At 46.7% G+C, this 27,220-nt stretch overlaps 1 protein-coding gene across 7 annotated transcripts in view; it reads left to right on the top strand.

The window, feature by feature from the left end:
* Positions 1–27,220, top strand: part of LOC140427679 (uromodulin-like 1) — a 123,439-nt gene that overhangs the window by 60,652 nt on the left and 35,567 nt on the right. For 2 of the 7 annotated variants that reach the window (XM_072513166.1, XM_072513163.1), the window contains exons 12-22: positions 2,032–2,289; positions 8,024–8,158; positions 9,046–9,306; positions 11,229–11,363; positions 14,572–14,832; positions 18,503–18,622; positions 22,195–22,452; positions 22,548–22,688; positions 22,802–23,092; positions 24,251–24,363; positions 25,204–25,423. In XM_072513166.1, the coding sequence (XP_072369267.1) occupies positions 2,032–2,289; positions 8,024–8,158; positions 9,046–9,306; positions 11,229–11,363; positions 14,572–14,832; positions 18,503–18,622; positions 22,195–22,452; positions 22,548–22,688; positions 22,802–23,092; positions 24,251–24,363; positions 25,204–25,423 (2,193 nt within the window). The remainder of the gene's footprint in view (positions 1–2,031; positions 2,290–8,023; positions 8,159–9,045; positions 9,307–11,228; positions 11,364–14,571; positions 14,833–18,502; positions 18,623–22,194; positions 22,453–22,547; positions 22,689–22,801; positions 23,093–24,250; positions 24,364–25,203; positions 25,424–27,220) is intronic. The other 5 variants (XM_072513164.1, XM_072513165.1, XM_072513167.1 and 2 more) reach the window with 5 other exon arrangements.

Here is a 27,220-nt window from a genome sequence, read left to right as displayed (position 1 = left end):
ACACACACATAAATACACACACATATAAACACACGCACACATATAAACACATGCACACATATAAATACACACACATATAAATACACACATATATAAATACACACACACACATATAAATACACACACACATATAAATACACACACACATATAAATACATGCACACATATAAATGCACACACACATAAACACACACACTTATATAGATACACACACATATAAACACACACACATATAAATACACACACACATATAAATACACACACACATAAATACACACACATATAAACACACGCACACATATAAACACATGCACACATATAAATACACACACATATAAATACACACATATATAAATACACACACACACATATAAATACACACACACATATAAATACACACACACATATAAATACATGCACACATATAAATGCACACACACATAAACACACACACATATATAGATACACACACATATAAACACACACATATAAACACACACACATAAATACACACACACATACAAATACACACATACATATAAACACACACATACATAAATACACACATACATATAAATACACACACATACATATAAATACACACATACATAAATACACACACATATAAATAATCACACACATATAAATAATCACACACATATAAATACACACACACATATAAATACACACAAACATATAAATACACATACATATATAGATACACACACACATATATAGATACACACACACATATATAGATACACACATATATCGATCCACACACATAAAAATACACACACACATATATAGATAAACACACATATATAAATAAACACACACATATAAATAAACACACACATATAAATACACACACACATATAAATACACACACACATATAAATACACACACACATATAAACACACACATATAAATACACACACACATTGATGAAAAATGACAAAGGTGATTTGCTGGTATTATAAGAAAAATTATATTTTACTCTTCTAGTCCATCATTTTAGACACTACTTCCTTAGGCGTCACAGCTAAATGTAAGCAGATAATAATTGCTTATTGTCACAAGTAGGCTTCAATGAAGTTACTCTGAAAAGCCCCTAGTCGCCACATTCCGGCGCCTGTTCGGGGAGGCTGGTATGGTAATTGAACCGTGCTGCTGGCCTTGGTTTGCATTACAAGCCAGCTGTTTAGCCCACTGTGCTAAACCAACCATGTGCAAGTCCCTTGAAGACGATTGGCGCATGTGAACATTTCTTTCCTCACAGATAAAAAAGCAAAAGCCATTTAAATCGAAATGGAGCAATTCGCCACCGGCACAAAATTAACACAGGGGTCAGGGAATGGAATTTAACTCCCGGGTGGACATTTGGGAAGGTGGGGCAGGGGTTAGGAAAACTGAAACAGTTCGACTGCCATTCTGCCCACCTGACTGCAGGAACCCTCAGCTGATCAGAAAGGCCAAGCGTCATTGACAGCCCACCATCCAGCTGCACGACCCGAAACGGGACATAAAGGAACAGCTGGCGTGGCTTCAGGCCAGTTAAAAATTGCGTGGCCCAGTGGCCACGCTTCCCCACCAAGATAAAGGTGTGAGGCGTGGTGTGGGATGGGGGTAATGGGGCCATTTGGTAGGTGGGAAGGGGATGGGACACCAGGGGAGTAGAGGCTCAGACCTTTCCTGAGGAGATGGAGGATCACTCCTATTCCTCCTGGCACCGTTAAGGAGAGTCGCACACTTGCCTTAGCACCTTTCCCTGCATCATTAGATTATTCTGAGAGAGGCACCCTTTGCCATGATCTCGCTGAGTAGGCTGCTGAAATGTCATCTGGCTCTTATTGTCGACATAGGACACCATAAACATACCTTCAGAGGTATGCCAACCTGTGCCCACTTGTGGGAGAGGGTCAAGTGTTGGTGCCACCTTTAGGGAGTTACGGGCCTCCTTGCAGGGATGACCATTTAGCTGGGCCATGCAGCCTGACCATTTCTCCCAAATCTCACCTTTTCAACAGCTCCTTCACCAGTTAGCAACCTGACTGTCTTCAAGGTCACCAGCACCAGTATTCAAGTAACATGGACCACTGAGATCAACCAGGAACAAATATTTATCGTGCAGTTGTTGAAGAATGGTAGCATTGTGAATGAAACGGAGACTGTGGAACTGGAATGGACCATGTTAGATTTGGAGCCCGAGACCGGGTACACTGTGAGCATCATCTCCCGAGCCTGTGAAGATGAGAGTGCTGCAGCAGAGCTCAGCGTAAAAACAGGTAACGGTACAAGGAAATATTTCTAATGACCTTTATGTACATCCAAGTGAATATAAAGCACTAGTACTCATTGGGCAGTAGGGCAGGTGGTGGCATGGTGGTTTGTCACTGGACTGGTAATCCAATGTTCTGGGACCTTGGGTTCGAATCCCGTCAGGGCAGATGGTGAAATTTGAATTCAAAATCTGGAATTAAAAATCTGAAGATTGTCGATTGTCATAAAAACCTGTCTGGTTCACTAATGTCCTTGAGGGAAAGAAATCTGTCGCCCTGACCTGGCCTGGCCTACATGTGACTCCAGATACACAGCAATGTGGTTGACTCTTAAATGCCTTCTGAAGTAGCCTAATAAGCCACTCAGTTCAAGGGCAATTAGGGTTGGGCTAACTGGGGAGGCTGTGGCGTAGTGGTATTGTCGCTGGACTAATAATCCAGAGACCCAGAGTCATGCTCTGGGGACCCAGGTTCGAACCTTGCCTTGGTAAATGGCGAAATTTGAATTCATAAAAAATAAATAAATCTGGAATTAAAAATCGTAAGATGACCATGAAACCATTGTCGATTGTCATGAAAAAAAACTCAACTGGCTCCTGTAGGGAAGGAAATCTGACGTCCTTACCTGGTCTGGCCTACATGTGACCCCAGATTCACAGTGGGTGACTCTTAAATGCCCTCAGGGATACTTTCAATGTAGACGAGCAAAGTTTACCATCGGCTTTGTTATAGTGGAAGATTTCACTGGTGGAGATATTGACAGACTAGGCGAATGGGCAAAATTGTGGCAGATGCAAGCAAGTGCGAGGTTATCCATTTTGGACCAGAAAAAGATAGAGCAGGGTACTTTCTAAATGGAAAGAGGTTAGATACAATGGATGTCCAAAGAGACTTGGGGGTTCAGGTGCATGTATCCTTAAAATGCCAAGAACAAGTGCAGAAAAGGTTAATGGAATGCTAGCCTTTATATCTAGTGGATTGGACTATCAAGACTCGGGGGTTATGCTGCAGCTAAACACAACCCTGGTTAGACCCCAATTGGTGTACTGTGAGCAGTTCTGGGCACCACACCTTCGGAAGGATATATTGGCCCTGGCGGGAGTCCAACATAGGTTTACAAAAATGAAACCTGGAATACAGGGGTAAGTAATAATAATAATCTTTATTAATGTTACAAGTAGGCTTAAATTAGCACGGCAATGAAGTTACTGTGAAAATCCCCTAAATGCCACCCTCCGGCGCCTGTTTGGGTACACTGAGGGAGAATTCAAAGTGTCCAATTCACCTAACAAGCACGTCTTTCGGGACTGTGGGAGGAAACGGGAGCACCCGCAGGAAACCCAGGAGGATACAGAGAGCACGTGCAGACTCCGTACAGACAGTGACCCAAGCCGGGAATCGATCCCAGGTCCCTGGTGCTGTGAAGCAACAGTGCCAACCACTGTGCTACCATGCCACCCTAACGAGGAGAGATTGTGCAAATGAGGCCTGTTTTCGCTAGAATTTAGAACGTTAAGGGGTGATCTGATTGAAGTATTCAAGATATTAACAGGGAAAGACAGGGTAGATAAAGATAAACTATTTCCACTGGTTGGAGATTCTAAAACGAGGAGGCATATTCTGGGGCTAAACCGTTCAGGAGAAATGTTAAGAAGAATGTCCTCACTCAAAGGGTGGTAGAGGTCTGGAACTCTCTCCCACAAACAGCAGCTGAAGCTGGATCAGTTGCTAATTTTATATCTCAGATAAATAGATTTTTGTGAAGCAAAGATATCAAGAGATATGGCTCAAAGGCCAAAGATTAGCAATGATCTTATTAAATAGTGGGTTAGGCTCGAGGGGCTGAATAGCCTGCCCCTGTTCCTATGTTCCTATGTCTATTGTCATATAATGGACTACTCTGGTCAAGGAATATGACATCATTAAAAGTTACGATATATAATCAAACATTTACGCTGTCATTTTCTACTGATTTTGTTTCTTTATGCATAGAACAGCTTCTCAAATCTTCATATTCTGGGGAATGAACTTGGCTACTAAGTATGTAACAAATAGGAACAGGTGCATTAAATTCAGCCTATTGAAACTGCTTCGCCAGCCAATAATATCATGGCTTTTCTTTTACCTTTGCTCCAACTTGCTGCATTATTCCCATATCTCGTGATTCCCTTAGTGCCCAAAAGCTTTGTCTTGAATATATTCAATGGGCGGCATTCTCCGGCCACACCATCCCAGCGACTGGAGAAACCCGCCCAAGGTGAATGGACTTTTCCTTTGTCCGCGTCTCGCCTGTGGCAACCCTATAGCGGGCGGGACGGAAGAATCTAGCCCAATGACTGAGTATCCACACTTCCCTGAATTCCAAAGATTCACAACCCTCTGAGTGAAGGGATTTCTCCTCATCCTAGACCTAATTGGCTGTTCCCTCACCTGAAGACAGTGATCCCCAGTTCAAGATTCCCAGGCCAGGGGAGGTATCCTCCCAGCATCAACCTTTCAAGCCCCTTTGTAATTCGATGGGTGAGATTTAACGGAAACATTTCGAAGTGTGATTTTGGGTGTGTTTGGTGGGGTGTTTCTCAATGGCTGCTCTTGGGAGATCGCAGCCCATATCTAATAGCACTTAGTGCAGGAAATGAGCCCCAACGAGCTTCTCTCCATTACTGCCAGACTCGCCGTCTGATTTGCCAGATCTGTGCCTCAGCGATTCACCGTTAACAAGGGGGAGCAGCTTTTAAATGCTCCCTCACCACTCATTCTAGCCAACACACAAGCATGGCAAAAGCATTTCTTCAACGGTGTCATCAGGTGGCACATTTGGATCAATGTCACGCATCAGGTCCCGCAGATCTTCTTGCTTCAAACCGGATTATTTTCTGGTTTCATACGTCCCACTGAGCCCGATGTTCCAGGACCCAGGTATCTGAGAAAAAAATTGTCCTTCTTTCCGGCTACAGAAAAGGAAGGAAACAGCAGCAGCAGTCTCCAGGCTTCTGTAGCCACTAGCAGGAGCAAGCAGCTGTGAAGTGTTTTCACAACCAATAAGGCCAATCCTTATTAGCAATAGCCTTCAACTGTATGCTCGAGGATGCTTACACTCAAAGGGAGTTAAAGTGATCATCAGCAAAGAGTGAAGAACAGGGCTCTGTCCTGGAAATGTTTGGTAGGACAGACAGGCAGCAGCTGTAGTTGCCCCTGTTATGGGTATCCACAATATTTAAAGATGGCTTGAAGGCCTCATGGCCCAGGGGCGATCCCTGACCTGGAGTGTTTCAGCCCCTGAACCAAGCCCAACTACCCTAAGGGGTGTCCCCCCCCCCCCCCCCGATCCCCCGAGCACTGAGGCAGCAGCTTCAGTGCCATTTAACTGAATGCCTTAAAGTGGAAATGGCTGCACACCTCCTCATTTCCCCTCAGCAGACATTGTGCCAGCTTCACGTTTTTAAAAAGGAGTGCTAAACGACGTCCGGGTGATTTCTCGTAGGGGTGCCGGTTAATTCCCGGAAGGTCTTTACATCCGACTTCAATCTCGCTAATGAGATGGAAACTAATGTATATTGGGTTAATGATATGCTCGCCACATTTGGGCGTGATCCGGACCTCGACATCGGGAGTGGGCCGGTTAGACAGGGAACTAATCTCGCCCAGAACTGCGCCGAGAACAAGCGGTGATTAAATCGCGCACCATATGATTCAACAAGATAGCCTCTTGTTCTTCTAAACTTGAGAGAATATAGACCTAGGACACGATCTAACTTAAAAAAAAGGAGTCTGTTCTGGGCGGGATTAGTAGGGTCGATCCCAGCGCTTGTCACATCTGGAGTGACCCCACTATCTATCGGTACTCTGTATTTTCTGTGTCCTCCCAGGGAATGCTCTGCGGTTGCCACATTCAGCGTCATTTCCTTCACTGAGGAGCTCCGACGAGCAGAGCTCCTCCTGGTGCCCCGATCTCTTGACCCCCCCGACTCAGCGTCTGGACCCCCCCCCCCCCCATGCCCCAATTCACCTATAAGGGGGTTGTCGAGCACCCCCCCCCCCCCCGCACGCATCTCATGTGGGCAAGGCACCCCCGACCAGATCCCGACATGGGTAAAATGCCAGCCTGTCACCTTGGCACGCTGGCAGTGCCAGATTGGCACCCGGGTGGTTCTGTCAGGGTGCCAGGGTGGCACAGCCTGGTTGCTTGGCTGGGTACCCAAGTGGCACCAGCAGTGCCAGGCTGCCACCCCACCTAGGGGGCCTCCGATCCCACCCCCCCCTCCCAGGTACCATTCTACCTGGTCCCTGTTTGTAGGACCCAGCACTGAACCCCGGCTGGGTTTTCCACGGCAAGGCCGTTCAATCTGGCGGCAATATGATTAAGTGGGTTCTTGAACTCACTCAGCTGTGCAAGACTGGGTCTTGCCCATTCTGGTTAGATTTCGGGAGGCGTAACGACTGCTGTGCAATCCTGGGTGAGACCTGTCCCAGGATCTACCGGCTGCGTCCCGCCCCGAGACTATTCAATTCTCTTATCCCAGGAATCAGATCTGTGAACCCTCATTGCACTCCTAAAGCATGTATTATTTCGTAATGAAACTAAAACTGAACACAGTACTCCAGGAGTGGCCTTACCAAAGTCCTAGTGAGTTGTCATAAAGCCTATTTACTCATACTCCAATCCCTTTGTAATTAAGGCTTTCATATCACTTGCTTTCCTAATTGCTTGCTGTCCTTGCAGGTTTGCATTCTTTGACTTGTGTTCAAGGATACCCAGGCCCCCCCTGAATACCAACACATCACAGTCTCTCACCAGTTGAAAAAAGAATCTGCTTTTCCATTTTTCCTATTGAAGATCGTACCTTCATACTTCACTCCATGATATTCATTAACCATGACTTGCCCACTCGTTTCGCCTGTATACACCCCTTTGCAGCTTCTTTGTATCCTCCTCACAGCTTACTTTCTCACCTAACTCTGTACCATGTATTAGACCTGCTCCTAACAACTAAATCAAAGCTGAGGGAAAATTAAGCACTGATTCTTGAGGTTCATTAGTTACAACTTGCCAACCCGAAAATGACCCTACTCTTTGCTTTCTGTCTATTAATCAATCCTCAATCCATGCTAATACCCTCAATTCCTTGAGCCCTAATCTTATGTGGCACATTATTGATTGTATTGAATTCACTGTTACCCCTTGCATACTCTGGAAGTTACAACCTCAAAACAGATTTGTCAAAAAAGATTTCCGTTTCATAAATCTGTGTTGACACTGTCCAGTTGTATGACCTTCTAAGTGCCGTTACCAAGTCCTTTTTAATGGATTATAGCGTTTGCTCTGTTTTTTCTTCCTCCTCTTTTGAATAGCGATGTTATATTTGCTACCTTTCAATCCGCTGGGATTGTTCTAGAATCTAGGGAATTCTAGAAGATCAAAACCAATGCACCATTGTCCCTGTAACCATCTCTTTTAAAACACTTTTCCAGGGGGTTTCTCCATGTTCTGTTTTCTGTGATCTTTGTAGTCTCATACTTTTTTGGCCACCAACTCTTGAAAGCATTAGTAAAGGTTCAATATATGCATAATAGTTTCATAAAATCGGATTTACAATGTAACGGTGTTGTTAATCACTGTAAATAAGTTGCATACATTTGCATGGTGTTTTTAGTGCATGGTGACGTAGCATCTCTAAAGCTCTGGCTACTTGCCAGCCTTGTTACCAGTTAATTACAGCTGCTTGTTATCTTTTAATAGACACCATCCATTCTGGACCAGCTGCTACACTTAATTCAATTCAGTCCAGTACCAGATATATCTCAACAATGGCCATCTACCTGAACAGTTCTAGGTTTGCACCTGGCTTCCCTTATGCAGAAATACTTCCATGCTGTATGTAATAGTCATTTTATCTTCAGTCTTACTGATAGTACATTCAGTCAGTATTCACATAACAAAAGCGGCCTCCAAGCCTTGCGCCATTATGGGTTGCATTTCCTCAAACTTGTCCCAGTGTCCCACTGTGGCGTCAACGGAAGATGCAAGGAAGCTCCAAAGAAAGCCACTTACGCAATGATCCCAGATTTTTCACGTGCCTTCCGCTGAAGTTGCAGTGGACGATTGGGAGAAACACGAGAGAAATCCAACCCCATGATCCCGCAGAAAAGAAATGGAGCCAGCCTATGTGGGTCTCTGACAGCATTGAGCTGCATGTCTGCTACAATCTATCAATCTTGGTTAAACTCTTGTGTGACTGTGCATGTTGTAAAGTTGTAGAATACTCTTCCCCAATTGGGTAAGAGAATCAGAGACCACTTGCATCCCAGGAACTCATTGAATCAGATCTCTGAGACAACGCTCTCTTCAACCTGCCAATGCGGCCAACCAGAATCCAGCATCATTTCATCAGGGAACATTCAAATGCCTGGGAAATACCTCCTTGCAATGGTATTTCTGATTGGTTCGATCTTAAAAATGACTCATCGCGTTCTTCCATAAATTAGAGTATCGCGTAAAAATATTCTCCATGATTCTTTTACCTATTATCGGAAATCTCTGAGCATCCTGCCAGAGAAAACATTTTCTCCCTGTTGACTCTTTCAAAACTCTTCATGTACCTATTTGTTTTAGAAATGAATAATTATTAATGCAACTGAAATGAACAATGCTGGGGATATGAACACATGACTGCAGTGTGTCACTCTGAGTGCCCCTGCTCAGATACCTTGGAAATGTTTTGTGCTGGCTAATTTAAAAAAGGAAAAACCTTGTGTTTCCAGCAGCTCCTGCCCCGGTTATTAACTTGACTGTTTCCAACGTGACCACCACCAGCTTCCACCTAACATGGACAACAGACACTTACGAAGAGCAGCTCTTTATTGCCCAGGTGGTGACGGACAAAGTGGTAGTGAATGAAACCGAGACCATGGAACTGGAGTGGACAGTGTTGGATTTGGAGCCTGACACGGAGTACACCGTGAGTGTGTTCTCCAGAGCCTGTGAAGACGAGAGCCCTTCAGCTGAGCTGAATGTCAAAACAGGTAACAGCACAGGACTGGGAATCGTTCATCGTGGCGGGTAGATCATTCTATTCAACTATGGCCAATTATGTGTTAAAGAACCCAAAGCTGTCTTTCCTGACAGTCAACATTTTCCACTTGACTTAACTATGGAAATCGAATTAACTTTTTAATTCTTTGTTTCAAACCGATTATTCTTATGACAATGCTCCTCTTGGATTGAGTTCTTTGGCTGAACAACTTTTTTGTATGTTTGATCCCTATGACTTTGTTAGGAAGGTTCTAGAAGGTTGCCATTGAGTTCCCGCCCTCTAATACTTAACCTCCGCACACCTGGACTTTTGAGGTTATGTCACATTGAAGATATAATTTGGGAAGAATCATAGAAGCACAGAAGGCCCTTCTCTTTGAACGAGTTATCCAATTAGTTCCGCTCGTCTCTTTGCTTGGGGGATGCTCACTTTACAGGGGCAGCACAAGGAGAAAGGGGATGGAGGCCATTGGGGTCAGGCTTCTGGATCCATTACTCAACACTGGGAGGTAGTGGGCCCTTTAATAAAATACCTTCAAAAAATATTTCCTCCAGTATTTTTGGAAGAATTGTAATTGACTTTGCTAGGCGTAGCCATCAGGGGAAAACCTTCAGGAACGCATTTACAATGCTGCCACAGTGCAACCACCCGGGGATGTTTTAAATTCACTCATCTGCAGGTCTGGGCCTCTGACTTTGAAACAAACATTGATGTGTTGGGGAGAAAAACGGTCTGACTGATGACTATGAGCGCAAGGTTAATCTGATGGGAGCCACTTGGAATCATCTCAATTCTGTTTTGTTGGGCAAAGGAAGATGAGTGAATGCATGTCATGCCCGTCCTTTGAAACCTAGGAACACAAGTGAAGCAGATTCTAGGGTTTGAAGTTTGAGCACAAAATCCACGAGTAGGATTTTCCGGTCCGCCAGTCATGTTTTCCAGGGTGACGTGCCCTGGCTGGCAGTGGGATTTTCCGTTCCCGCCACCTACCAATGGGATTTCCCACTGTGGCCACCCCACGGTGTCGGGAAACCCGCGGGCGTGGGCGCACTGCCAGCGGAACGGAGAATCCCGCCGGTGGAGAATCCAGCCCCCACAATTAAAAAATTGAATTGTTTGCGGTTGCTGAGTCATGTCGCGCCTTCGAAAGGTGCTGGAATGTTTATCGGAAGTGCAACTGGAGCTTATAGTGAAGACCAAAATGATCAGATACTCCATTAGGATGGCAGGGTGGCACAGTGGTTAGCGCTGCTGCCTCACAACTCCAGGCTCCCGGGTTCAATTCCAGCCTCGGGTGACTGTCTGCGTGAAGTTTGCACTTTCTCCCCCTACCTGCGTGGGTTTCCTCTGGGTGCTCCGGTCTCCTCACACAGTCCAAAGGTGCGCAGGTTAGGTGGACTGGCCATGATAAATTCCCCCTTAGCATCCAAACGGTTAGGTGGAGTTACTGGGTTACTGGGATGGGGTGGCGGCCTGGGCTTAAGTAGGGTGCTCTTTCCAAGGGGCTGGTGCAGTCTCGATGGGCCGAATGGCCTCCTTCTGCACTGTAAATTCTATGATTCTATGATTCGGCAGATTGACTTTTCTGCCAGTGGCAGTCTAGAGGAAATGGGGTGGGAGATGTGGCAAGGTTATTGTTCCCAAAGGTGAGAACATCAAGTGGTCAGGTGAAAATGAATCAAAGTTGAATGGAACTTGATTAACTTTAGGAAGCATAATTTTTTATCACTGGCCTAAAACCTTTGGAGTGGCCTGTGTAATCCTTGTTAATGAGTCAATTTTCCAGTATTATTACTATTTTTTATATATATCGGCCAGAGGGCTTGATGACAGGTCTCCTTTACGATACTTGCATGTCACCATTGTAACCCATTGTAACCCACAATACATTTGTCTGTTTATTGTTGACAGAAACCATGATGAACGCTCTCAGTTATATACCCAGCCCCAGACAGTCAAGTACTGGGGTCGTCTCCACAATGACCATTTACCCGAACACTTCTGGATTCCCGATAGGCTTTGCCTATGCAGATATGCCTCCATGCTGTATGTGACGATTGTAAACGTTAATAGTTAATTGTAAACGGGAATAGTGTAGATGGGCTTTAGAGTGGTTTCACAGGTCGGCGCAACATCGAGGGCCGAAGGGCCTGTACTGTGCTGTAACGTTCTATGTTCTATGTTTTGTCAATATTTCTAAATTTGTCTTGTTGGTAGATAGTTTAGTCACCTTTGAGGTGCGGGGCGATCTGGCCCCGGGGGGTGCCCCCACGGTGGCCTTACCGTGATCGGGGCCCACCGATCCACGGGCGGGCCTGTGCCATGGGGGCACTCTTTTACTACGCGTCGGCCGTGTAGGTCTCCGCGATGGCCGATGCGTAGGTGACCCCCCCTGCGCATGCGCGGGGATGACGTCAGCAGCCGCTGACGCTCCCGCGCATGCGCGGACTTCCGCCACCCGGCGAAGTCCTTTCGGCCCCGACTGGCGTGGCGCCAAAGGCCTTTCCTGCCGGTCGGCACCGCGTAAACGTCTCCGGCGTGGGGTTCGACCCTCAAGGTGAGGGCTTGGCCCCTAAAGGTGCGGAGAAATCAGCACCTTTGGGGTGGCCCGGAGCCGGAGTGGTTCACGCCCCGCCCCGCCGGGTAGGGGAGAATCCTGCCCATGGTCTTCATTAGATTAATTACAGGTTTTTATTGAATTCAAATTTCACCATCTGCCGTGGTGAGATTCAAACCCGGGTCCCCAAAACATTACCCTGGGCCTCTGGTTTATTAGTCCAGTGATAATGTGACTACGCCACTGCCTCCCCTGCCAAGGACAAGACTGGAGAATTACATCCATTGTCCAATCTATTGTAATATGTCTCCTCAGCATTCCAAGTCACTAGAGGAGTGCCTTGCAAGATAGTGGGACTTATATACGATCCGTGATTCAAACAATTTTGGCCAATTCGGGCTTGAAATGTTGATCCAGTGGAAATGTAAAATAAGGCAATATTGCCATGGTCAATTCTCATTGGTGAAGATCCTTTCGATGGACTGTTGGAGAATAAAGGTGATGGAAATGCAGCTTGAAGAGTAGAGCAAATGGATAATGGATAAAGAACCTGTTTTACATCCATCTGACTTTTATGTTCAGTCAAATCAGGTTGCCAATTTGCTATCACCCTTTCTGTAATACTGCTCAAGCTGTTTTTTTTCATCCCTTACGCTTCCAGAGAAATGGTTTAAAATGTTTTGAAACATTTCAATTTATGCTAACAATTGACAAGGCTGCTTTTGAGAAGGTGAAGTCATTTTTCTATTGAGGGCATTAACTAGACACAATTTGCATTTTAAAGAATTCTCAAGAAGCACTGAATTAACAGCACGGCGCGCGCAATTTGAGCTGGATTGTTTATGTCAGCAGATATTATAGAATTATCCAATGTCAACAATTAGCCAGTCATGCATGTACTGCAGTTGCAAGCTCCAGCCACTAGGTAGTGCTGTGATAAAAGTTTCCAACCACCATTTTATGTTTCCACCTGACTTTCAAGTCTTTTATTGACCAATCTTTGACTTCTTTCTCACCTGGACCATTTGCTCATTTTTCTGGGCACTGAATTAGTGTTGTGGTTGGCTCCAGACAGAGCCTGTCGCCTGGCAGCCCGCCCCACCCACAAGCACCCTCGTTATCCGTAATTGAACACTGAACCTATTGCCCTGGGTCTTGTGTTCCTCCATGACCCTGACCAACCTCATGACCTTCATCCTTTCCTACCTCCCCCCACTCTCCAGCCCCCAATATCGGACCCGAGGCCCCCATACTTACTTCCATTTCCCCTTTGGAACTTGCCACTGAGTGATCCCTCTTTGCACAAATTAAATTGAACTGTTTACAAGCACTTAGTGATCGTATTGTACATACATTTAAAGGTTTAATTCTTTAAGTGTCTTAGCAAAATAAGGACTTTTTCACCATATTAATCATTAACAAATTTTTCTTAACTAAAATTTCACTTGAGTCCGGGTCGTTGGCACATTAGAGTTTTTTGACGAGTAGTATTTATTTCTACTCGTGACCCCCATTGCCAACTCTATCACCGGAATTTCCTCCAGCCCCACACTCTGTGATACATCTGCGCTTCTCTAATTTTGGCCTCTTGAGAATCCCCAATTTTGATTATTTCCATAATTAGAGTCCCCTATTGGGCGCGTTTAGCAGGGTGTTTCCAGAACAACCCTGCTATTAAACGGGACTCTGCTTCTTTCTCGGGTCTTGGCAATAACGCTCCACTGAGGCCGCACTTAGACCCATTTCCTGTGCTAACGAGCTCAGCTTGTCAGTGCAGGAAGAGACCAGGGCGCCATTTCCCAATCTCTGGACCCCCCACCGCAGCCTCTGGACCCTCCCAATGCCCCAACTTAACAACTAGGGTGTCCTCGAGTCTCCTTCACCCATCTCACATGGGTAGGGCATCCCCAGGCTCGATCCTCGGCACGGCCAATGTGCCGGCCTGGCACCCAGGCAGTGCCCCAGCCTGTCCGGCTGTGCCATAGGGCACACTGGAAGTGAGAGGGTGGCACTGCCAGGGTAGCACTGTCAGGATGCCAGGCTGGCATTGCCACTGTGCTCAGATGACATTGGGGATGCCAGTATACCACCCTGTCCAGAGACCAACCACCCAGAAATCCCCATTTGTCTGGGAGACCCCCCCCCAAATGCCGTTATGCCTGATCCATGTTTGTGGAAATCAGTGCTAAACGGCATCTCGGGATGGTCACCGAGGGCGTTCGATCCAGCGCCTTGGGTAATTCCAGCGCAGACATATTCAAGTGAGCCTAACTGCTCACTTGAATATGCAAATCTGGATCATGCCCAGTGGGGGGTAAATCCAGATCACGACATCCCGCGAGATCTCGTCAGACCTCTGGAGATGTAACGAACATTGTAAATCCTGCAAGAAGCCTCTCGCAAGATTTAACGGGCTCGCCGAGTCTGGTGCAATGGTGCCAGTAGTTCATGCCCTTGGAAATAGGAGCAGGAGTAGCTCATTTGGCCCTTTAGCCTGCTCTGCCATTCCAATACGATCATGGCAGTTCCTCCATCTTCATGACATACTCCCGCACCTACGCAATTTCACATGCTGTTGTATAATGGCAGATGTGAAGTGGCTTGGGATGTTTTCCTACATTAAAGGTGCTGCATAAATACAGATGTTGACAGGCATATCATGTACTTTCTTGTAATGACTGACTTTTATCTTTCCAGCAACTCCTTCGCCCATTATAAACTTGACAGTTTTCAATATTACTGCCAAGAGCTTTCACGTTAGTTGGACCACAGATAACTATGAGGAGCAGATGTTTATTGTCCAGCTGCTGCAGAATGACAGTGTTGTGAAAGAGACAGAAACATTGGAGCTGGCATTGACCGTGTCAGGATTGGAGCCTGGGACTGAGTACACCGTGAGCGTTGCCTCAAGGTCCTGTGATCAAGAAGGCATAGCCACAGAGCTGAACGTTAAAACAGGTAACAGTTCTGATTGGCATGACCTAGCCCTACCTTCGTGTTGGTTGCCACAAAATCAGCAGGCCCCCTGCGCAACGTCCTCCGGGCAGTTCACAAGTGAAATTGAAAAGTTTTAACTCGGGGACCATTCTTCTGAATTTGAAGGTGAGGTTGGCGTGAATGATTGTCACACTGGGAAATGGTTGATCTTGAGTCCTTGGTCCTGACGTTTGGATGGACAACACAAGAAAATCTTCCTTTTCCTCACCAACTCCTCAGCAAATTCACAAGAGAATGTAGGAGCCGGAAGGACTGAGGTATCTGGCTAGGTGTTCTTGCACAATGCATTTATAGGGTTGGGTGGGGAACTATCAACTTTAGTAGATGATTGGCCTGGATCTCCATTAAGTCAGCCGACAGATCGTAAGGTCATAAGAGATAGGAGCGTAAGGAGGCCATTCGGCCCCTCAGGCCTGCTCTTCATTCAATAAGCTCATGCTGGTCTGATTATGGCCCCAACTCCATTTCTTTGCTCGTAACCCTTATACGTTAAATAGAAAGAAAAGCTGGCAGGGTGTATTTTGGGGTGGCGACTTGCTGTTGTCTCTCAAGGAGATGGACCTTCCACCTCTTCCCGTCTTATGCTCCTGCTGGAGTGGTAAGTCCCACTCAATTATGTCGAAATTAAAAAAAGGTGTGTGGAGGTCTTGTGACGGAGTGGTAGCGTCCCTACCTCTGAGCTCTGGGTTCGAGACCCACCCCAGGATTTGATGGCCAAGAAACGTGCATTCACAACGCAGTCAAACAGGATGAGTGTGTCAACCTGTAAATCCTTCCATCACACCAATGGTTGGCGGGGAGAGCAGGAGAGAATCCTGGTCAGCCATGCTTGATGCAGAATGGCTCCCCTCAAGCTATGGGCCTCTGGCGACAGACTAGCGACCTGTTTCGGTAATTGCTCACTATGGAGATGGATGGAAGTCTACCCTTGTGCACCACAAAGTATGGGAGGACAATGGGAACCGAAAGGGTAGTTGTCATTAAAACACTCAAACCTTTGCTATATTTTTTATAAAGTATTTCTTTTGGAATTTTCGATGCTTGCAAAAATCGCCTAAGTTTAAACAAAATGTGAAGAAAGCAAGCCACAGGGATCAATGTACAACAGGTACAGCATAAAATAGTCGTCAACACAAGAATGGGAACAAATAAAATGGGATGAATCAGGAACAAAATCCCCAATGTATTCCCTTCACGGACATAGGACCCGTCTGCAGCAAAACAGGATACAGGCAACAGGATAGGCCCACATCATACCCACAGCTTCAAAACAAAATGACAGAAGGAAGAAAGACAATATCCCGAGAACCCCAGAGATAAAGGGGAAACCAACTAACACTCACTGCGCAAATTAAACTCTCCTCCAGGCCCAGCCTGAACAGATCTCCAGAAAATAAGAAGCGTCCCGACAACAAGGGGAGCAACAGGTTGTCAACTGAAGTACAGAACCCGGCTCAATCTCTCCCCCCCCCCAACCCCCACCCCCCGTCACCTACCCAAGAGAAGGGATACCTACCCAATAATTGGGTGCCCTGGGAGGGGGGAACCACCTCCCTCCACCCCAGTACAATAAGGGGAACCCCCTGTGGATACCGCACCAAACCAGGATTTCTAACCGCATGCTGCTCACCCAGATGAAGAGAAGAAGAGAAAAACCATCGAAGGGAAAAAAAAACAAATGGGGAAGCAGAAAAGAAAACCTGCTGTCAAATGAAAAGGTGTCCTGACCACAAGGGGGAGCAACAGGATATCAATCAAACTGCAGAACCCGGCTCCACTCCAGGCCCCTGCGCACAGAAGTGTCCTCTCAGGATGTCCCTGATAAGTGCCTTCGAAACGGGACATCCGAGCTCTGACAGGATACCATACACAGCATCGGACCTGGCCTAGCCCAGCACACTCTGACACACAAAGTTCAGCTCCTCCAGGACCCCCAGCAAACCCCGAAATCTATAAGCCAGCCGGTCCTCCCCAACCACACCCAGCCTCGGGCACCTCCCCACTGAACAGCACTGAACAGCAACCACCTCTCACCCAGCTGGAAGAGGGAAAATCAGACCCTCCAGGAAAAGAAACACCCAAATTGGCCGAGGATCAATCACCAAATCTATAAAGGATTAACCGAGCTCTCGGTGCGCGCCAGGATTCATTTCCGACGAACATTGCCCTCAAATAACACACAGTCTGCCTGGGCCCGAAAAAGGAAAGGAAAGTGCGCGAAGCAAAAACCCCCCAAAAATGAGCTCTCAGTGGAGGGGCCTTCCTTGAGCATAGTGAGGACAGAACTAATCTGACCAACCCTAACCCCCCATCCTTTCCCCGCTCCATCTGTTCATCCTCCTCCTACCCCCAGGATGTGTTCGGATAAAGATAGTTTGCACAAATCATGAATTCAACATTCGGCATAGCATGAAATAAACTTATTAAATCAGGGTAACCGGCGGTGCAGGACATAACACCCATAATATTCGCTTCTTATTATTCGCTTCCCTCTAAGCAAATAAATTGACGTCAACAGACAACAACATAATTATCAGGAAGCGAAGTTCAGGAAACAAACTCAGATGCGAGGCAGTTATCAGGTTCAAGGCTTCTCCACTGGAACACGCAGAAAGCCCAAATCAAGGACAAAGCGCTCTTCAGGATCCTCCAAGGGTTCCAACGGTCGAAGCACAAAACCTCATTGCTTCCAACATTGCAGTCTCACCTGAACCCGGGCGGCCAACAACCCAGGCTTAAAGGCCAACCCAACCCCAGGCCTCGGAGACAGGATTAAACGTGCTCCCTCGATCCACCAAGGACAGTGCTCTGTTACAAGAACCTCCTCGGCGCGCCTCCAACAGATCCATAAAAATGTATCTCAACTCCTGAAATTGGGCTTTGATGACCTGCACCGCAGAGCCAAGGCAGTCGGGCCTATCAACATCGTCGGCAGCAGCCACATCCGTTGGAACATAACCACGCTGTCAAGGCGGGAAGCTTCGCAAAAAAAGCAGCTGCGCCACTAACGAGAAGGTCCCACCTCAGCTCCTCCCAACCGCCACAGATCAACGAGGATTTTGCATTTTGTCTTGACTCATTGGTACTGTAAGATTGACCAATAATTCTCGGGACATAGTTTTTACTTCGTATGCCAAGAAAAGACAAAGGAAATGTGCAAACGGAAAGGATAATGGGTTAAAAGATGAGCAGAGTCGGAACTTGCAAAAACGCAGCCGTTCCTGCGCTCACAACACGTGACCCCCACCTTTGCTACATCACCGGGGTGGCACGATGGCTCAGTGGTTAGCACTGCTGCCTATGGTGCTGAGGACCTGGGTTTGATCCCGCCCCGGGTCACTGCCCATGTGGAGTTTTCACATTCTCCCTGTGTTTGCGTGGGTTTCACTCCCACAACCCAAAGATGTGCAGGGTAGGTGGATTGGCCACGCTAAATTGCCCCTTAATTGGAAAAAAATAATTGGGTAACTACATTTTTAAAAAAATCAACGCGACCCTGTCTATATTAAAGCAGTATATGGAGCAATTTGATATAAGCACATTAAACTTTGATATGAGAATGTGGCTGAGAGTATTTTCTACCCTACCCATATCTGCCCATAGCTAATAATAATAAAACGACCTCTTTCAGCAGAAACCAGAGACACAAGGGAAAAACGATCTGCCATGGACTTTATATCTTCGATGACTATCTACCTCAATAGACCTGGATCCACAGAGAACGTCCCTCATTTTGATGCCGCTCCATGCTGTATGTATATATATTGTCCCTTTTCAACATTCAGTCTCTGTTACGTGACGTTGTACTTTTAGATTCTTGGCCGAGTGTCCAGTTATGAAGGCGTTCGCATGACGGTCAGGTTGTTGATCATCTACGTGACGTAAGAACATGATTGGGGAGAGAGCGTGACAGCTGGACAATTCACTGAGAAAAGCAGATGCCCATTTTGGAGTAAATAATTATTTATCGGGCAGAATTTAATGCTTCCCCTCAAATTTGATTTGATGGTAGGGGGCATTTAATTGGGCAGGGTTCCCACCGCCTCCCATCTCTGCCCCGATTAAGCCCGTGACAGAAAGGCTCATTATTGGCTTAGCTTCCCTGCTGCAATGAGGCCCTTAAATGGGCAATTGACGCTCACCTATTCGTCCAGTGCTGAGTGGGGTACTCGCCATGTGGGGAGCCTGAAAGGAAAACCTTTTGGGGTTGCTTGCAGGCTATGTGGGTGTGTCTCTTGTCCTAGAGCACTTAGTGCCTAATCAAATGATCAGCCATCGAAACGTCGGGGGTGAGGAGGGGGTGCACTGTGCTGAGACCACCCTCCCCACTCTTGCTGCTTGCCACCCTCGACGCCCGACTCCCACAGACCTCCCGCCATCACTCCCCTTGTGGCCTGTTTCCTTGACGATCCTGGGCCGCAGGTGGGTGCATTATCAATAGCAGCCACCGCCTTCCCAGTGGCACTGAAGAGCAATGAAGAGCTGCCTTCCTCTGCTTGACTGGGAGATCTCATCAACCGAGGAATCCGCCCCCTCCATGTCGCAGGCTGGAGGGATGTCAATGAGGAAGGAAAATGCACCATGGTTACTATCACAAGAGAATATCATTCCTCATGTCATTATGGCCAACCTTCCATCTGACATAAACCTGAACTCATCCAGAACTCTGCAGCTTGTGCAGGGTGCTTCATCTACCCTGTGCTCATGAATGGCGCCCTGTTCAGCAGCACCTTGATTGTTAAATCATCAACCTTGAAATAGTCACTCCCCATGGCCTTGCCCTCCCTGGACTGAACTAAGCTCCCGCCGATGGTTTCAGTGGTGGGCAGAGGGTGGAGAATTCAGCAGGAGGCCAGTGAATCGGTTTTACGGCCGTGCACCGTGCCAGCGGGACCTTCCGCTGATGTTCGCCATGGCATATCGGGAAAACCTTTCGGAGGCTGGCCTGAAACTCATTTGCCTCTTGCTGATGGGGGTGCAGATGTAGGCCCAGCCACCCACTCCCGATTCTCCGTGGTGCCAATTGGTAAACGCGCCGGTGCGAAACACGTCGGAACAATGAAATGAAATGAAAATCGCTTATTGTCACAAGTAGGCTTCAAATGAAGTTGCTGTGAAAAGCCCTTAGTCGCCACATTCCGACGCCTGTTCGGGGAGGCTGGTACGGGAATTGAACCGTGCTGCTGGCCTGCCTTGGTCTGCTTTCAAAGCCGGTGACTTAGCCCTGTGCTAAACAGCCTCTGGCGTACATATGTCGGGATTCACAGGCAGGCAATGAAGGTTTGAAAGGAAGGCAAGAGGGATTAGAACAAAAGGAGCAAAAGGGGAGACCGATACATGACATGATTCTCAGGGCCCGCACACTGCCAACACTTACGCCCAATAAATTGATGCCCAAATTCATTCACAGCAAATAGGATAAATGAATAGTAGAACTCGCAGATAGGTTTGCCGTAATATACAGAGTAGAGAAAGGCTTGCATTTCTCCAGCGTTATTCGCCACCACCTCCCAAAGAGCTTCATAAAATAGAAAGTACTTTTGAAGTTTATGGGTAGATTTTCCAATCCTGCTTGCCTTGGGAATCATGGTGGGAAAGACCGACATTTTGACGGATAATTGAAAGGACTGTTGACCTCAGGCGGGAATTTCTGGTCCTGGGGCGGGTGCGACTGGAAAATCCTGCCCGTGTTAACTATTGTCAAAGGAAATGAGGCAGCCAATTTACACATAGTAAGACCCCACAAACAGCAAGGTGATAATGACCAATTGGTCAGTTTTCAGAACAGTGGATTATGGACTGCAGAAGAAGAGGCTTTGGTTTCACGTCTTGTCCAAATTGATGGCACCCCTGACAGTGCAGCACTCCCTCAGTCCTGTCTCAATCGAGTACTGGAGTCTCTGGAGTGGGATGTAAACTCACAAACATTTGACTCCGAACCATAGATTACAATCTCTACAGTGCAGAAGGAGGCCATGCGACCCATCGAGCCTGCACAGACCCTCTGAAAGAGCTCCCCACTTCGGCCCACTCACCTGCCCTATCCACCTAGCCCCTTAACCCCACAAAACTTGCACATCTTCAGACACTGAGGGGCAATTTAGCATGGCCAATCCACCTAACTTGCGCATCTTTGGACGCGGAGGAAGCCGGAGGAAACCCACACAGACACTGGGAGAACGTACAAACTCCACATAGACAGCCACCCAAGGTTGGAATTGAACCTGGATCCCTAGCGCTGTGACACAGCAATGTTAACCACTGTGCCACCGTGTTGCAAGAGAAGCAAGAGAAGCAAGCTAGTGATACCAACTGAACCTCAGCCGATATTTATGTAGGGCTTAAAAAAGCCTGGTTATAACCATGTGCTAAAACTCAATGTAAAACTAGTGTCTGAAACAAGGTACTCGCAGAATTGATTGTTGTGACCCTTCTCTGGAGTTTCATTTCTCTTTTTGTGATGGCTCAATGAATGACCTTTTGGAGCTCATTTCAAGTAAAGTGTCTCTTTCATTGCAAGTCTATTTTAAATGGGGCAGTGACCACTTTCAAATGGTGCACGTGCCTTAGCCAGTGGGCCTCCAGAGGAGATGAGGTAGCAAAGTCGCTCAATTTAGAAAGAAAACTCTTTTACAAATGATGGTTATCACCGTAGCACCAGTGTTGCCATTAAGGACAATCACCATGGAAATACATCAACCGCCAAGTTCAGCAAAAGTGGCATTACTGTTTGATGTGGAAATATTTCAGCCACCCGCCAGCATGTCTGGGTCAATATCTCGCAAATCGTTATCTCATACCATTATGAGGGCAACATCTTCGAAAGCACTGCAATGGTTCAAGGGTGGCACTGTGGATAGCACTGCTGCCTTGCAGCACCAGGGACCCGGGTTCGATTTCGGACTTGGGTGACTGTGTGGAGACTGCAGGTCCTCTCCGCGTCGAGGTGGGTTTCCTCGGGATGCTCTGGTTCCCCCTCCCCCCCCCCCCCCCCTCCCCTCGCACAGTCCAATGATGTGCAGGTTAGATGGATTGGCCATGGCGGTTACAGGGATAGAGTGAGGAAGTGGGTCGAGGTAGAGTGTTCTTTTGAAGTGTCGGTACAGAGTCAATGGGCTGAAGGGCGTCCTTCTCCACTGTAGGGACTATATGGGTGCCACTGGCCTCTCAGAGTAAACAGGGATGTGCAGTAAGCATAGCCTTGCCAGCCGTCACCTTGAGAACAAATTGCTTCAAAGATAGCTCCCCTCATATTCAAGGTTTTGATCACCATGTTGTCATATGATGTGATGCTCACTCATTGGTTCCTTACCTTCCCAACAGCTCCATCTTCAGTTACCAACCTGGCTATTTCCTGTGTCACCAGCAGTGGCTTTCGAGTAACTTGGACAACAGATACCAGTGAAGTGCAGACATTCGTGTTGCAGGTGCTAAAGAATGACTATATTGTGAATGAAACAGAGACACAGGAAATGGAGTGGACTGCAAGTGAACTGGAGCCCGGGACAGAGTACACTGTGAGCATCATGTGGAGAGTCTGTGAGCAAGAGAGCGTTGCCACGCAGCTGACTGTAAAGACAGGTAATATCCCAGGGTTAGTGATTCTCGTCTAAAAGCATCCTTTGGGTATAGACCATGCTAGGGTTGGAGAACTAACCACCTTCCCGATTTTACAGCTCCTCGTCCAAAGGTTGAGGCGGAGATGGCCGTATCTAATGCCGGGGATCAAAGAGACAACATTGCCTTGGATCAGTCTTTACCCACCTCTGTTCAACCCCTCACATCATCTTCTGCACAAATGTCTTCTTCAGCTTGTGGTGAGCAAAGCTACCTTCTTTCAAAGAACGCGCGCCATCTTTTACGTTTCAGTCACTTTCGCAATACTGCAGACACACCAAAGAAACGCTTGTCATTTTTAAAACGCCAACAGCAAAGAAACATGCGACTCATTTGTGCCCCTCAGTTCCTCCGTCGATCAGGAGCCTCATTGCCTTCAACGTCTCCAGCAACAGTCTGAGTGTCGTTTGGGACGCTGATGCCACAATCGATCGGGAGTTTGTCGTGCAACTCCTGAAGGACAACAACGTGCTGGTTGATGCACGGAGCAAGGAACTGAGCTGGACTGTGTCGGACCTGGAGGCCGGAGTGTTGTACACCGTCAGAGTCGCCTCTCAGCTCTGTGGGAAAGAAGGCAAAGCAAAAGTGCAAGAAGTCAAAACAGGTAGAAAAAGCTACCCTTGTGGCTATCTGTGTTTGTGTTCTTCACTGTTATAATTCCTCAAGGCAGATATCTTGAAGCCTTGCCATATGATAATCCTTGCTTTAGATAAAAAATTGTGTGTGGGTAAGGCCACAAACGTTGGCTAGATTTTCTTCCTGTCTGTCAAAATCCAACCCAACAGCTGCCAATTCTAATCTTGATGCATCTTCTAAATCTATGGCCGCTCTTCACCTTGTCCAAGCTGCCACCAAAGCCCAGATATCCTCGAAGGTTTGTGCTGAATGCTTCTTTGTCCCATGGCAGATGTAAAATGACCTCAAGTGTCCTGTTTTTATGATTTCTTGGGATGTGAGCAGCACTGGCAAGGCAAACATTTGTTGCGCAACCCTACTTGCCCCGAACCGATGATTTTGTAGGCCCATCTCAGAGGGTAGCTAAGAGTCAATCCTCAAAGGGGAAAGCGGCCTATCGTCATCTGTGACTATGGCGACTGTATTTATTTCACACTATTGGTCAAGTTTAGAATTACATTTGGGGGATACATAAACCAGTGTCTGAGCAGCAGAGGTTGTGTGGGGGATGTTGTTCTCTGTTGATTCCGATGTCCTTTTTAGTAACTTGCAAAACCCCATAAGGCTGTGCAGAGACCCCTACTATTTCTGCACTTGTTTCTGGAGAATTATCTGTATCTGTTGCCCCCCCCCCCCCCCGCTCCCCCTCACCCACCCACCCACCCACTATTTTCCTCTGCATTTCTAGAACCAGATTGTGTGGGGATGTGACACTCCTCAGTGTATTGCAGATTTGGAGTAGAAACACATGGACTAGAACTCAGCTTCTCCTTCATCATAACACGTGGCATTAATGCCCTGGCAAATGTCGAATGGCAGTCAGTTTTCCTGAACCCCCCACCCCTCCTCCCCTCTGCTCATTCATACTTGGGCTCCAATGTAGACTCTGGTCAAACTCTTCTGATGCAAACATAGCTTCGTTTTGGTTTCGAGTTCAGCTTCATGTTAGACCAAATCATAACCGACTGTGATCCATCAAACTAAAGTGGACCAAACAGAACTTAACCAAACCTCTAAACTTTGCAGACACGATCACCTGGAGGGTTAATATTGAGAGTACTAACTGACCTTTCACCCCACCCCACAGCTGCACACATCGTGGGAGGCAGAGCAAGGATAACAAATGTAATGTTCAATGAAGGGTTCAAAAACAGCAGTAGTGACAAATTCAAGAACTTTACTTCTCAATTTATTGCACAGGTATGTACACATTTCACTGCAAGTCTCACCTGTTTATATTGGATTTGCTTCTTCTGGTCCCACAATTCGTTCCCTCCAAGGGGCTCGGGGGGTGGGTATGGATTACATCAGAGTTTTCATTTACAGCAACGCATGCAAATTCTTTCTTTCTTAAATATAATTCTAGATGCCACATAGAATTGGAGTTAAAGCCAGTCTAAACCAATGGGAACAAGGGCAGCCAGGTCTAGTTTGAAGCCACCCAGCAGATGGCTGTGTTGAGCTGGGAGATTTAGAAAATGTCAACGTGCTTTTCTGAGGTTGGATTTGAGGCACCTTTTTCTACTGGTGTAGCAGGGTCACCTGCGTCCTCACAGGGTCCCTGTCTTTTTGCGAGGTGCCCCACTCCCATTCAAAGGTCCCGTGCTTGGGGTTCCGAATAGATCTAATGGTAGGGCGTACCAGCTAGAAATTTGAGGGAGACTGGCTGCTGACAGGCGGGGAGGATCCTTCAGGCAAAGGGCATGTAACTTCTTAAACAACATGTGAAGAAGGTAATATGTTCCTTTCCCCGGTAATTGTGCGTGCTGAAATTGTAAATAGATATTACCCCTGAGCAGCTGAGGAGGAAAGCTAAAGACCTTGGGTCAGGGAGAAGTGAGCAGAGGGCTGTCCCTTCGGTGAATCATTCTCACTTCTACAGAATGATTTCTGCATCCACCTCCTGCTGTGTCTGACCCAGGAGAGCCTGATGCTCACGTTAAGTTGGAAATTGGAAAATGTTCTATTCCCCATTGTCCAGCTTCCTGCATTTTGAGGAGCACGGAAATAACCAGTACACTTTTTATTTTACGGTTCCAGATCTTGAAATCTCTGCCAGGACCCACGATGGAACTGTTAAATTCCGGGAAAGTCAAGGTTGTGATTAAATCTCTTTGGGAAGGGAGTGTGAACGTAGAATTCCAATTGATCTTTGATGAAGAAATAGCAGTGAATGTGTCCGAGATCATCGTGGACCTTGTGACATCTTTAAAGAGCAGCTCTATTTTTATCTTTGACCCTGACAGCACGGACGTCTCAGGTAATGGGGATGGGTGGGGAAGTAACACTTGCAGGGCGGCAATCCTCTCTTATCTCACATAAGCATGCGGCCAGAACAGTTGCACCCCTCCCTGACGCCAACTTCACATTCAGCCATTCTACCTTCCTGCGACAGGAGGGGTTATTTGCATCATCCAGACATTTCAGTCCTCCTTGTCATGCTCACAGAATCACAGAATTGTTAGGGTGCAGAAGGAGGCCATTTGGCCCATCGTGTTTGCATTAGCTCTCCTTACGAGCACCGTTGCTTTGTGCCATTCTCCTGCCTTCTCTCTGTACCCCTGCTGCTGATTTCTCTCATTTAGCTGCATCTTTAGGTCTGCCGTTGGAATGTTGATGGTAAGATTTGACTTTCCACCCAAAATGTCATTAAGGCAGGGAGAGTTTACATTTTTCTAGTGCCTCTCATAACCTCAGGATGATCCAAAGTGATTTACAGTCAGTGAGATGCTTTTGAAGTTTCGTCACTGATCAGGCAATGCATTGACCAATTTGTACACTGCCAGGCCCCGCAAACAGCTGCGTAATAAGACCATAAGACATAGGAGCGGAAGTAAGGCCATTCGGTCCATCGAGTCCACTCCACCATTCAATCATGGCTGATTTCAACTCCATTTACCCGCTCTCTCTCCATAGCCCTTAATTCCTCGAGAAATCAAGAATTTATCAACTTCTGTCTTAAAGACACTCAACGTCCCGGCCTCCACCGCCCTCTGTGGCAATGAATTCCACAGACCCACCACTCTCTGGCTGAAGAAATTTCTCCTCATCTCTGTTCTAAAGTGACTCCCTTTTATTCTAAGGCTGTGCCCCCGGGTCCTAGTCTCCCCTGCTAATGGAAACAACTTCCCTACATCCACCCTATCTAAGCCATTCATTATCTTGTTAAGTTTCTATTAGATCTCCCCTCAACCTCCTAAACTCCAATGAATATAATCCCAGGATCCTCAGACGTTCATCGTATGTTAGGCCTACCATTCCTGGGATCATCTGTGTGAATCTCCGCTGGACCCGCTCCAGTACCAGTATGTCCTTCCTGAGGTGTGGGGCCCAAAATTGCTCACAGTATTCTAAATGGGGCCTAACTAATGCTTTATAAAGCTTCAGAAGTACATCCCTGCTTTTATATTCCAAGCCTCTTGAGATAAATGACAACATTGCATTTGCTTTCTTAATTACGGACTCAACCTGCAAGTTTACCTTTAGAGAATCCTGGACTAGGACTCCCAAGTCCCTTTGCCGGGTGGGAAGTGAAGTGTTGGGTACTCTGATACACAGACGAACCAACACGGTTGCGAATGGTACAACGCAGTTTTATTTGAATCAATTATTAACATAGTAAACTCTGGTACTCAGCACATGCTGAATGTCTGAGTGGCTGGCAATGAGGTCTGTGCCCTGAGCCGTCTCCTGCTCGAGTGCCCAGGAAGTGTTGTGTTCCCTGTTTTGTACTGTGTATGCTTTTGTCTGTGATTGGCCTGTGATATTCACCTGAATATCATGACATCCCCCTTTTTTACAAGATTAGGTGCCTACGTGGTTATAAATAGAGATGTGTACTGAGTGTAGCTAAATGTGTGTGTGTGCAATATTTACAGCATGTACATGGGGCTAAACTACATACAAGGGGCAATGTCGGGTGTGACATTATAAAGAGGTTGTACCATAACAAAGAACGGGGAAATGTTGAACGATAAAACAAATTCCTGTAACAATAAGAACATAAACATATTAACAAAGTGGTTGCATGAGTTCAATGTATAAACAGTCTCATAAG

The sequence above is a fragment of the Scyliorhinus torazame genome, chromosome 8 (assembly GCF_047496885.1).
Source record: "Scyliorhinus torazame isolate Kashiwa2021f chromosome 8, sScyTor2.1, whole genome shotgun sequence".
Classification (NCBI taxonomy): domain Eukaryota; kingdom Metazoa; phylum Chordata; class Chondrichthyes; order Carcharhiniformes; family Scyliorhinidae; genus Scyliorhinus; species Scyliorhinus torazame.
The sequence above is the reverse complement of the archived record's forward strand: the minus strand, read 5'-3'. Positions and strand labels throughout refer to the sequence as shown.